This window comes from Anas acuta, chromosome 2, assembly GCF_963932015.1.
Source record: "Anas acuta chromosome 2, bAnaAcu1.1, whole genome shotgun sequence".
NCBI classification, from domain to species: domain Eukaryota; kingdom Metazoa; phylum Chordata; class Aves; order Anseriformes; family Anatidae; genus Anas; species Anas acuta.
This window is the reverse complement of record NC_088980.1, coordinates 1,403,281-1,415,298: the sequence shown is the minus strand read 5'-3', so window position 1 is coordinate 1,415,298 and position 12,018 is coordinate 1,403,281. Positions and strand designations below refer to the sequence as shown.

At 57.3% G+C, this 12,018-nt stretch overlaps 1 protein-coding gene across 1 annotated transcript; it reads right to left on the bottom strand.

The window, feature by feature from the left end:
- Nucleotides 1-178: 178 nt before the first annotated feature.
- CCM2 (CCM2 scaffold protein) lies at nucleotides 179-11,870 on the bottom strand. Its single transcript, XM_068673159.1, has 10 exons — nucleotides 11,634-11,870; nucleotides 6,282-6,455; nucleotides 5,927-6,010; nucleotides 5,591-5,774; nucleotides 4,905-5,041; nucleotides 4,623-4,758; nucleotides 4,425-4,482; nucleotides 3,300-3,438; nucleotides 2,692-2,830; nucleotides 179-1,895 (listed from the first exon to the last, which is right to left on the bottom strand). The coding sequence occupies exons 1-10, from the start codon at nucleotides 11,661-11,663 to the stop codon at nucleotides 1,615-1,617; spliced, it is 1,362 nt and encodes a 453-aa protein (XP_068529260.1). The 5' UTR covers nucleotides 11,664-11,870; the 3' UTR covers nucleotides 179-1,614.
- Between the last annotated feature and the right edge of the window lie 148 nt (nucleotides 11,871-12,018).

Below are 12,018 nucleotides of genomic sequence, written 5' to 3'. Positions count from 1 at the left end.
GGGGGACGGAGACCCCACAGTGGCACCTGGGGCTGGGATGGGGCCACTACGGGTTGTGCATCCCCAATTTGGGGGTGTTTGGTTTTTTTTGGGGGGGGAACAGCCCCATTTGGGGTCCTCAGATTTGGGTTTTGGGCTCCCGGAGGCGAGCGAGGGCTCAGCAAGGAGACGAAGCGGGGTGGGTGCAGCGTTATATTTCCCTCGAGCCGTGCTCCGTACAGAAAGACACCAAAAAAACGCCCCCAACCCCACGCGGGGGGGCTCTGGGGGCTCATTGGGGTGGGGAGAGGCAGCACGGGGCCGGGGGGGTCCCCATGGGGAACCCCCACCCCATAGCTCTGGATTTTAGGGCTGGATCTTGGCCGCCTCTCCCCACAAACAGAGGATTTAAAAAATAGAGCTGCTGGGTGAGATCCCCGTACACAACTGTTCCAAAAATAGCCTTTTCTTCCCCAATTTTTCCAGGAGTTGGCAGTGACGGGAGCGTCTGTGCGTGTTTTGGGGTGGGTTTGGGGTTTTTTAGCTCAGAAGGCACTGAGGGCTCGGCGGATCCAGGGCTGGGGGCTGATGCTCCCCATTGACGCTCCCCCTGGCTCTCGAGTTTGGCTTTTTTTCTCCTTTTTTAAAGAAAAATGAACCTCGCAGCCCTGCTGCTGGGGGTGCAGGGGCTCCCCTTTGTCCCCTTAAATGGGGTTGAGCAGGAGGAGCCCCAAAATTGTGCCCGGTGAGGTGGAAAAGTTGCTGCCCGGGGTGCCCTGGGGCCATGTCCCAGCCACAAAACCCCACAAAAAGCAGCCAAAGCCCCACAAAGCCCCAGGATAAAGGGTGAGGAATGCGTTTTTTTTTGGGGGGGCAGGGTGCTGAGCAAAGTGTTTGGGGTCCCAGACAGCTCCGGGCTGCTGGAGCCCCCCCCATGCTCCCTGTCCTTCATCCTCCTCTTCCTCTCCCTGCCCGCCTTCATCCCCGGGCTTTATGCTGCAGCAGAAATCCTAAATTTGCCCTAAATGAGGAGAATCTCTCCCCAGGACGCCCAGAATTTGGGTTTTTTCCCCTCTGTGGGATCCTGCTGCCCTCTCCCCTGGTTGTAGGGCCGGGCTGGGTGCCCCGAATCCAGCCCCGTGTCCCCTGCAGCCCCTCTCTTGGGATATGGGTTAAAAAAAAACACAAATTGGGTGTTTGTTTAAAAAAAAAATATGTACATCTCCACTCGGCCCTGCAGCCGTCCTTGGGTCCCCGTGGGGTGCGAAATGCTCTGAGGCCAGGGAGGCGAAGGTTTAAATAATTCACATTGTGGTAAACTTCATTGGGATTTCGGGGGGGAGGAAGGAGGAGGAAGAGGAGAGCAGTCCGAGGGGGGGGGACACCATGTGCAAAAACTGTAAACCGGGCAGGGGGAGAGGGCTGCAGCCAGCTCGGGGCTCTCCCCCGACCCTATTTTTGGTGCTAAAACCACTGCGGGGTGGGCTGAAGGCCGGGTTTCCTGCCCCCAAATCCTCGTGGCGGCACAGCCAGGCCTGGAGAGGAAATTTTGGGTCAGTTTTGGGGCCGGCTGAGCTGTTAATAAGGACGGGAACCGAATTCCCTCCTGCTCCATCCCCTAAAAAAATCCCTCTCTCAGGAGGAATCGCGGTCCATGCTGCAGCCCAGGGCCTCGATGTCGTTGCTGATGTGGGAAATCATTCGGTCCCACTCGTCCTCCTCCGAGGGCACCGACTGCTCGTCCGAGCTGCCCGCGGCCCCGTTGCCGTTGGTGGTGGAGTTGGAGGTGGTGCTGAGCGTCCGCCGGTACCTCCCGAAACTGTCGGTGATGATGCCGCGCCCGTCCTTCACCCCGATGGTCTCCAGGAAGTTCTCGAAGTGTTGGCTGTCCTTTTCGGGAATAAAGGGTCGTAAACCTACCCCGAGGGAAGGAGAAACAAAGAAGAAAATGAGGTAAATAAGGTAAATAGGGGAAATATGGGAAATTTTAGCTGTGTCACCCAGCCCCCGGGCTCGCTGAGGCGGTTTTGGGGTCGCCTCTCCTGCTCGCGGCCCCAAAACGCTGCTGGATAGGGGTTGAGGAGAGTTCACGGGGCTGAGGTGGGATTTTGGGAGCTCAGAAGGGCTGCCTGCTGCTTCAGCACCGAGCGCGTCGCTGGGCTTTGAGCTCATGACCCTAATCAGCGTGTGATTAACGGAGGGGAGGGCTCAGGACCCTTTAATCCGTCCCCGCACCCCGCTGGGGGCTCACATCTCTTGCTCTTGGTGCTGTTTCGGGTTATTGAAGCCAAAATTAAGCAGGGAGATGGAGGTGAGGGGACTCCAAGAGCCCCTGAGGCTCTCCGCACCCTTTTAGGGAGGGGAAATAGAAGGGTCCTGCTCCCTTCCCATATAACGTCTGCCTCCTGGTGCTGCACAGGGCCACGGGGGTGCTGCCGGTCCTTTTGGGATTATAAATTCACTTCCTGATGGTGTAGAACCCCAAAAAAACCCTGTGCAGAGCGGAGGGATGAACACCAAACCTGTCCCGTGCCAAATTTGACCAGGAACAGCCTCAGAGTGCTGCCAGCACGCAGAAACCCCACAGGACCCCGAGCATCACCCCCTGCTGTGGCCGAGGAGCTCACGCCGAGCCCAAAAAACAACCAGCAGCAGCCTCAATCAGCGTGAAAAAGGGGGAAAAAGGGGAAAAAAAGAAGGGGAGCCGCTCACCCAGCAGCAGGAACTTCCTGCTGTCCCCGTAGAGCTGCTTCAGGTTGATGCAGAACTCGTGGATGGAGGCCCCGTTGCGGTACTCGTGCAGCAGCATGGCGAACTGCTGGATCTCCTGGGAGGAGAGCTTCGTCCGTAGCTGAGGAGAGAAAGCACGCCAAAAAAAAGGCAGAGGTTTATTTTCGGGGAGCTCTCGCTGCTCGGAGGGAGATCAGGGGGATGAAATGATGGGGTCGGGGTGTTGTGATGCGGCCCAGCACGCTGTGAGGGGAGCAGGGGGTGGAGGAGCTCCTGCAGGAGGACAAGGTGAGGCTGAAGCGAGCAGGATTTGCCTTGAAAATGGTGTGAGGTGCTCCCACACCAGCACAAACTTATTATAGGTGACAAGGTGACGATCCCAAAGCACCCAGACAGCACCAAAGCCAAAAGAAAGGAGCTCGGGCACAAAATCACAGGGCTGTAGGGGACAAAAGGGATCACAGGAGGGTCCAACCCTGCTGCCAAAGCAGATTTCCTAAAGAAAAAGGGCTGCTGAGGGTGCAAACGTGTTCCTAAAAGCACGCAGACCCCAAAAGAGAAGGAAATCTCTCCCTAAAATCTCTCCCTACCGTCATCATGTAGTCCTGCAGCAGCTCGGTGGCCGTGGTGCTCAGCTCGCTCTCGCTCACGGTCTTGATGTGGGGAGACTGCTGGGGCAGGAAGGAGGAGGGGGAGCTGTCGCCAGCCTCTAAGGCTTCTGGAAAGGAACTGGAACAAGGAGAGATGGTGAGGAAATCCCCTAAGCCTGAGGAGCTCGGGGTCACCCCGCTCCTGGAGGGGTGCTGCCAGGCAGCAGGACCAACGAGAAGAGCTTCAGATTTGTGATGTGCTGCACACAAAGCTCTAGGGAGGGAGAAATCCCCCTCCACGTGGTTTTTATTTCAGAATATCGGGGGAAAAGGTCCCCCAAAACATCTTATTGTGGGGTTAAATCTTAAACTCTGAGAATTTAAATCGTAAAATATGAGAATTTAAGATTTAAATCTTAAAATCTGAGAATTTAAGGTTTAAATCGGTGAATTGGAGGATTTAAGATTTAAATGGGAGAATTTAAGATTAAGCTGGTAGACACCACTTAAATCTTAATTTCTGAGAATTTAAATCTTAAAATCTGAGAATTTAAGGTTTAAATCGGTGAATCGGAGAATTTAAGATTTAAATGGGAGAATTTAAGATGAAGCTGGTAGACACCCTTTAAATCTTAATTTCTGAGAATTTAAATCTTAAAATCTGAGAATTTAAAAATCTGAGAATTTAAGATTTAAATCGGTGAACAGAATGATTTAAAATTTAAATGGGAGAATTTAAGATTAAGCTGGTAGACACCCTTTAAACCTTAATTTCTGAGAATTTAAATCTTAAATTCTCCGATTTTAAGATTTAAACGGTGTCCACCAGGCTTTGTGTGCCAGGTTTTTCAGCCCCCAGCTGCTGTTGCTGCTTTTCGGAGGTCACCGATTCGGGAGCAGCTGGGTGCCTACGTGACCTTGGGCCAGCAGCACGGGAACAAAACGCCCAAGGTTGCTGATTTGGCAGCCCCGCGTCGCGCCCAGACACTGCTGATGCTGGGAAACCTTCCAGCCGGGCTCAGCAGGCAGCAATTTTGCTCGGGGGGGGGCTTAAAGCTGGCAGCGAGGCTGCCTGAGCCAGGATTTTTTTTTATCCCCATCGTGCTGTGCCTGCCCTCGACTTACACAGTGCTGGCTTCTGTCTCGTAGGGTTCCTTCACGTCCACTTTTGTCGAAGAGTCATCTGCGAGGGAGATGTTGGAGAGGTGAAATTTGGGAGGCAGGAGCTTGCCCCAGCCCCCACCCTGCACGCACGTCGCTTTGTGGCTCGGATTTTGGGGTTGGAAGGGGGCTGAGGCTGGAAAGGGGATCCCAAAAACTCACCGCTGTGCAGGGACAGGTGGCGCGTGGGCGTGGACGCCCCATCGAATATTGCTCGGTCCAAGAAGTCGATGGTGGACTCGGTGTAAACGATCTGGAAGACTTGGCTGAGCAGGGAGCACAGCTCCTCCGCCGTCACCTGGGGGAGGGAGAGGGGGAAAGGGGAGGCGTGTGGGGCAGCTCCGTGCCCTACATCCCAAATTAGCGCGAACAGCACCTCTTCCCCACCCCCAGTGCGATTTGAGGCTGATTCTGGGGTTGTGGGTGATGTTTTTGGAGCCTTACTTTGTTCTCCGTGGCCAGCACCACCAAGCAGCAAGCCTCCACGGGCACCACGCCGCTCTCCGACAGCGAGCCCGACGTCAGCGCCTTGGAGCTCTCGGCGCAGAGGCTCTGGCTGGGGGAGATGCCGGGGTCCTGAGCTGAGAGAAACATGAGGAGATGGCACAGGGAGCAGATTTCGGGCACCTCCATCAATTTCTGCCATCATTTCCAGGGCTCACACAGCCTCGAAAAGCCAGCAGCAGGATCAGAGCCCCGTAATCTGTTTTTTTTTTCGTCCCCCAGCCCTTCCTCTGCTGTCGCAGGGTTTGTAATCCACTAAATCTTCGGTGTTCCAGCCCCTAAGGAGCTCAACCCCAATTCTGTCGGGGCCGGGGGAGGAATTTCTGGGCACGAGAGGAGTTTTTACATCCCCACAACCCCCCAAAAACGTGGCCTGGATCCAGCATCCTCCGCCTCACCCGGCGTGGTTGCATTTTGTGAATCCCACCACCCGCGGGGGCAGGATCCCAACCCTCCCTCAGCCCCCAGAAGGAGAAAAAAGGAGGGACTGGACCAGCTCGGGGGCACCCACACCCCCAAAACACCATTTATTGCCTCAAAAAAAACCTTGTTAGCATTTTTTGCCGCCGAGCTTTTAGGGTCAGCGTCAACAAGGCTTGTTTTTGCCCCGCTGACCCTAAACCTACCCGTTTTCAGCACGACCAAGTGAGCGGAGTCGTCGCGGATGTAGGAGACGGCGGCGATGTCGTGGATGGGGACCCTGAGGATGAGATCCTCGCCGTCCCGCCACACCAGCTTGATGTTGTAGGCCGACAGGCTGATCACGGCGTCGTGCTCGGGGCTCAGCTGGCCCGGGAGCTGGTGAGCTCGCTGCAAAGGGGCAGGAGAAGCTGTTAAAAAAATGAATTCGTCCTCCTCCGGTAGTAGGGCGGGGGGAGGATGCTGTTCGGGGTGGGGTTCTCACCCTAAGAACCACCCTAAGGCTTTTTTGGGGGGGTTTGAGCGGTTTTTTGGCGGCTCACCTTGGCGTTATCGATCAGGTGCAGGATCTCGGTGCGGCTGGAGGGATTCAGGTAGCCCGGGATGGAGGTCAGCTGGCCTAAATACTGGGAAAAAAGCAGTAGGGAGAGGTTAGCGTGACCCCAAAACCCCTCTTTGAGCTGCCAGGCAGCACCCGAGCACGAAAATCCACTCGTTTTTAGGTAAAGCTCACATTTTAGAGCTGCAGAGGAAGGGAACTGAGCGAGGCAGAGCCACGAGGGGGGGGAAAAAGAAAGCGAAAGAGCCGCCGGCTGCCCCCACCCCGCACTCGTGCTGCCTGTGGGGGACCCCAAGAGGGTTTTGGGGGGAAAAGGGGAGAGGTTTCCCCGAAATTACCTTCACCTCCTTCTCGATGTAGTCGTTCAGGAGGATGTCCGGCTCGACGCGGTCGGGCAGGGACACCAGGACGGTGTGGAGGGGCCGCCGCTCCGTCACCTTCTCCTGGGCTTTTTTGTCGCGACCCTTTTCGCCCTTCAGGAAGACTCGCTTGAAAGGGGACACGATCCCAGGCTGCGGGGGGAAAAAAGAGAGGGTGGGGGGTGAGGGAGGGCTGGGAACCGAATTTTGGGGACCCCAGCGTGGGCTGATAGGGTCGGGCGTCAGAGCTACGAGCCCAAAGGGCTGGTGAGGCAGAAAACCCCAAACTAAGAGCACCCAGAGGCTTCCCCGAGCTGCTTTTTGGGGATTTAGACGAGGAGGAGAGAGCTACGGGGACGAGAGAGACCGAAATAACCCCAAAATATCGCTTATGGGACAGGGAAGTGGTCGGGAAGCAAATCCCAGCTCTCCCCGCCCGTACCCGCTGCCACAAGGACATCGGGGACAGCCCGGCCCCAAAACGCGACCTGGGAAGAGCCCGAGGGGCTCCAAAAAACCCCACACGAGAGCACCCGGCCCCAAAAATTGCGCCGATCTGCCCCAAAATATGAGCCAACCCCAAATAAATCCCCTCGGGGACAGGGCTGGGGATGCCCCCGGAGATTTGGGTTCTCCTCCAAGCGGGGCTCGGCCCGGATTTTGCTCCTGGGGGAGCCCGAATTTAGGGTGGCGCCGCGCAGCCGCGGCGTTTTTGGGGCCGAGCGCGGCCCGCACCTACCTCGCTCTCCATCAAGCGCCCCCAAAAAAGCGAGGAGGGGGTCCCAAAACCTCGTCCCCACCCGGGGGGAGCCGTCCCCGGTTGCTGGAGGGTGGCAGATCGCGGCCCGGAAGCGCGCCAACCGCAGCTTCCTCCTGCGAGCGGCGAAAACGACGAAAACAGGCGGTTCTCACCAAAAAAAAAATGGGGTTTTGGGGAAGGAGGAGGGTCCGAGGGGGGGCAGCCCCATTTGGGGTCAGGCTGGTGGCTCACGGGATTTGTTATGGCACGGTCTCAGCCCCGGGAAGCAGGGGGTGAGCCCAGTAGGGTGATAATCCCAAAGCCGAGCGGGTTTGGAGCAGTTTCTCCTCCAAATTTCAGCTGTTTTGGTAAAAATTGGGCGCTCCGGCTCCGTCCGGGAGATGCCGAGGGCTGCGGGGATTTTTTTTAGGGCTTGGTGTTTGAGCAGACAGCCGGGTGCTTGGAAATAGGGGCAGGAGGAGGCCACCCCAAAAGCAGCCCCCCAGTGAGGTGCTTTGCTCAGCTCCGTGCAGCAAAATGGGTTCAGAAAAGGCTTTTTTGGGTGTCCCTAGAGGGCAGCCCCCACCTGCGGATGCCTTCAGGATTCAGAAACCACAGGGAAGGTCCCAAAAGAGGCAGATATAGGATTAGGGGGTAAGGGGCTGCTGTAAGTGGCACGGGGGTGCCTCCAGCAGGGCAGGAGCAGGTTTTATTGACCCTACAGGTGATTTAGTGACCCTACAGCTGGTTTCACCAACCCTACAGCTGGTTTTACCAACCCTACAGCTTATTTACCAACCCTACAGCCGATTTTATCGACCCTACAGCTGATTTACCAACCCTACAGCCGATTTTATCGACCCTACAGCTGACTTTACCAACCCTACAGCTGTCTTTACAGACCCTACAGCTGGTTTCACCAACCCTACAGCCGGTTTCATTGACCCTACAGCTGGTTTTACCGATCCTAAAGCTGATTTACCGACCCTACAATCGATTTTACTGACCCTGCAGCTGGCTTTACCAACCCTACAGCCGGTTTTACCGACCCCACAGCTGGTTTTATTGACCCTACAGCTGGTTTCACCAACCCTAGAGCTGGCTTTACAGACCCCACAGCCGGTTTTATTGACCCTACAGCTGGTTTCACCAACCCTAGAGCTGGCTTTACAGACCCCACAACTGATTTACCAACCCTACCGCCGATTTTACTGACCCTACAGCCAGTTTTATTGACCCTACAGCTGATTTACTGACCCTACACCTGGTTTTACCGACCCTACAGCTGTTTTTATGGACCCTACAGCCCGTTCCCAGCTCGGCCCTACACATGCCAGGGCTCCTGGGCTGATTTTCGGCGTGTGGCCGTTGGAGCGGGCGCAGACACAGAGCTGTGGGACCAGCTGGAGGTGCACAGGGATCTCCGGAGCCCACCCCGGTGCCACCAGGACCCCTCCTGGGGACCTTTACCCCTCCCCACCCCACTGAAAGTCACCCGTCCCCAGACCGGGCCCACAATTCTGTTTATTTTGGCACTTTTATCGGGTTCTCCACGCATCCCTCTGACTTTGGGGAATTTGATAAAGGCAACACGGGGATTCAGGGGTGTCAACATCAGGTTTTGGGGCGCCCAGCTTGGCTCTCACCCTTTAGGGCCAGGTCAAAATAGCTTTGTGCTTTGGGGGGGCACGAGAGGAAGGGTTTTGTCCTGTAGGGTTTTGTCCTGTAGGGTTTTGTTCTGGGTCGCTCCTTGCCCCACCCTGCTGGCTGCTCTCCAGCACCCCGAGTCATCCATCCCCTCCGAACCCCCCCCCCCACCAGCTTTGGGATCTCCTTTGGGGCCAAATCGCCCCAAATCCCCCCAGGGAATCCTCTCGGGGTGATCTGCAGGGTGCAGAGAGCCGGCTCCTGGGCTGGGAAAAGAGAGCTCCCAGGCAGGAACCCCGTGCTTGGCATCAAAACCGCTCCTTGAAACCAGATTATTAAATTTAGGTAATTTAGGGACGATTTCCCGGAGAAAAGGGGGCCAGAACCCACACGGGTCTTCAAGGAAATGAGAGAAAGAGCCCCAAAAAGCGTCAGAAAGCCCTGAGAGAGCGAGGCGAGGCGCCGGGCTGCGGGATTTTCCTTCGAGGCAAGAGGAAAGGAATTTTTCCCCGGCTATTTTTAGCCAAGCCTCGTTCCTCCTCCGGCCCCGCTCCTCCTCCTGCCTCCCAGGAGCCCGGCGAGGCCGAGCTGGAGCTGCCCCAGGGACCCTCTCCGACCCAATTTGCTTCCCTTTTTGTAGGGTCGGGGGCTCCACGGGTCGCTGTGACCCCTATTTTTTTTAGGGGGAAGCTCGCTGCTGGGTAAAAAGCCATCAAGTCGGAGAGTTTTGGGTCCAGACGCTGAGGAAAGCACCCAAAAAGCTTTTTTTTGAGCTTGAAACCCGAGGGTGCAGCTCCCTGCCACCCCCCACAGCCTGGGGATCCATCTCAGGAGGGTTTTTGGGGGATGATTTCCCTTCTTTGCACCCCAGGAGGGGAGGTGGAAAGGGGCAGACCCAAAACTGAGCGTTTTGGGGTTGTTTTGGGGCTGTTTTCACACCTCCCGAGTCCCTCGGGGTGTTCTATTCGGGCTGGGGGCTCTCCTCGTGTCACCCTGCAGAGGCTTCCAGGCTGTCCGTGCCCCAGGGAATGCTCAGCACACGCTCCTGCAGCTCCCATCCCTCGTTCAGGTGGCCCCAAAGCAGGATTTTCCTCCCAGTCCGGCCCCAAAGCTGGATTTTCCTCCTCCCAGCCCTGCCCCACAGCAGGATTTTCCTCCCAGCCCCACAAATAAGGCTGAAGGAACTCCCCTGCCCCATCCCAGCCCCTAATCCTGTAGCTCACCCACACCCCGAGGAGATCTTTCCCTGGGGAAGAGCTTCCCTCCAAGCCCCCAGGGCTGGGAACCTCCGTCCCAGCAGCCAAACGAGCTCCTCGATGGCGTTTCCAAGCTCAAAAACACCACAGGGGGGTGGCGAAGAGCTGGTTCGGCACCACCACGAGGGAAAACGGGCAGAAAATGGGCAGGGAACTGGTCCCAGTCGGACCTGCAGCCCCACAGGACACCAGGGAGCGTGGATTTGGGGAGCAGGTTGCGAGGAGTGATTGGGTTTTGGTGGAGGATCAGAGGTTGGCGGGGAGAGGAGAGCTCAAAGCACCAGGATCCGGGTTTGGGGTCCTGGGAAGAGCATGGGGCCAAGACTTCCTACCTGGGGTGCGCTATGGGGCCCCACAGAGCTGCCAGGTCGGTCAGTGCTGGCTGGGCTCGAAGGGAGAGGGGCTACCGGGGGCTCGGTGGCCACCACTGAGGTGTTGGTGGCCACAGGGCTCGGCCAGGAGCCCCGCTGCTGTCCCTATAACCAGGGTAGGGATTGGAGGCTGGCAGCCAGGGGGGCTCTGAGCGGCGAGCAGCTGCCCCAAGCTGGATCTTGTGGTGAAATGAGGTGTAAAATGGTGAAAATAAGCAAAAAAAAGGGCAAAAGGCAAGCAGAACTGTGAGAATAAAAGGAGAAAATGAGGGGAGAGAAGGGAAATGGGGGGAAGGGGTAAGGGGTATGGAGAGAGGGGGAAAGGGGAGGCAATAAGAGGGGGAAAAAGGGAAGAATGGGGAAAAAAGAGGGAAAATAGGGGGGAAAGGGGGGGCAAGGAGAGGGAAAAGAGGGAAGAATGGGGAAAAGAGAGGGAAAAGAGGGGGAAAAGAGGTGAAAATGGGGGAAAATCGAGGAAAATCTGAGGAAAAATTGGGGGAAGAAGGGAAAAACGGGGAGAAAAGGGGGCGAAAAGGGGGAAATGTGGGGAAAACGAGGGAAAAACAGGGGGAAAAGGGAGAAAATCGGGGGAAAAGAGAAGAAAAGATAGGGGAAATGGAGAAAAGCGGGGGGAAAAGCAGGGAAAGCAGGGGAAAAGGGGGAAAAATTTGGGGAAGAAGGGGAAAACGGGGGAAAAGGGGGGAAAAACAGGGAGAAAAGGGAGGAAAAGATAGGGAAAATAGGGAAGAGCAGGGAGAAAGGGGGGAAAATTGGGGGAAGAAGGGGAAAACAGGGGAAAAGCAGGGGGAAAAGGGGGGAAAAGTGGGGAAAAACAGTGGGAAAAGGGAGGAAAAGATAGGGAAAACAGGGAAAAGTGGGGGAAAAAGGGAAAAAGTGGGGGAAAGGGGGAAAAATTGAGGGAAAAAGGGGAAAACGGGGGAAAAGCAGGGGGAAAAGGGAGGAAAAGATGGGGAAAACAGGGAAAAGCAGGGGGAAAGAGGGGGAAATCGGGGGGAAAAGGGGAAAAAGAAGGGGAAAAGGGGGGGAAATTGGGGGAAGAAGGGGAAAACGGGGGAAAAGAGGGGGAAAAACGGGGAAAGAGGGGGAAATCTGAGGAAAAGGGGGGGAAGAACGGGGGAATAGATGGGGAAAAGAGGGAAATACGGGGGAAAATGTAGGGAAAAGGCGCCCCCGAGGCCCCGCGGCAGCAGCAGCCCCGCTCCCCGCCCCCCCCTCAGCCCCCCCCCCCCCCCCCCCCCCCCCCCCGGGGCCGGGCCGTGAGGCGCCGCTTGGGGCCTGGCCGCGGGGCCGCGCTCACCTTGCGGCCCTTCCTGCCCTCCTCCTCCATAGCGGCTGCGGAGGCGGCCCCGGCCCCCCCCGGGGCATCCCCGGCGTTGTAGAAAAGGGGAAGAAGAAGAAGAAGAAGCGGCGGGGGCCGGGCCCGGCTCGGGGAGCTCCCGGTTGAGCCCCGGGGCCCCGCGGCCGCCTCAGCGCCCCCGGCCCCGCTTCCAGCCCGCCGCCATCTTGGGCGGCGCCTTCCCGGCCTGCCCCGCGCGGCGGCGGCGGCGCTTGGAGGACTGGCGTCAGTCCTCCAGCTCTGGGCGGGAAGCGTGGCCACGCCCACTTCATTTGCATATCCATGACTATATAAGGCGAGGTCACGCCCCCTCCCTCTGCGGCGGCGTGCTGACGTCAGGCGCTGC

Excerpts from the sequence above, each read along its gene's own strand:
- CCM2 (XM_068673159.1), bottom strand. The coding sequence starts at position 11,663 with ATGGAGGAGGAGGGCAGGAAGGGCCGCAAG. Across the intron at positions 4,759-4,904 it reads TGCTGGCCACGGAGAACAAA|GTGACGGCGGAGGAGCTGTG; the intron begins GTAAGGCTCCAA and ends TCCCTCCCCCAG. Across the intron at positions 3,439-4,424 it reads GAGACAGAAGCCAGCACTGT|TTCCTTTCCAGAAGCCTTAG; the intron begins GTAAGTCGAGGG and ends TCCTTGTTCCAG.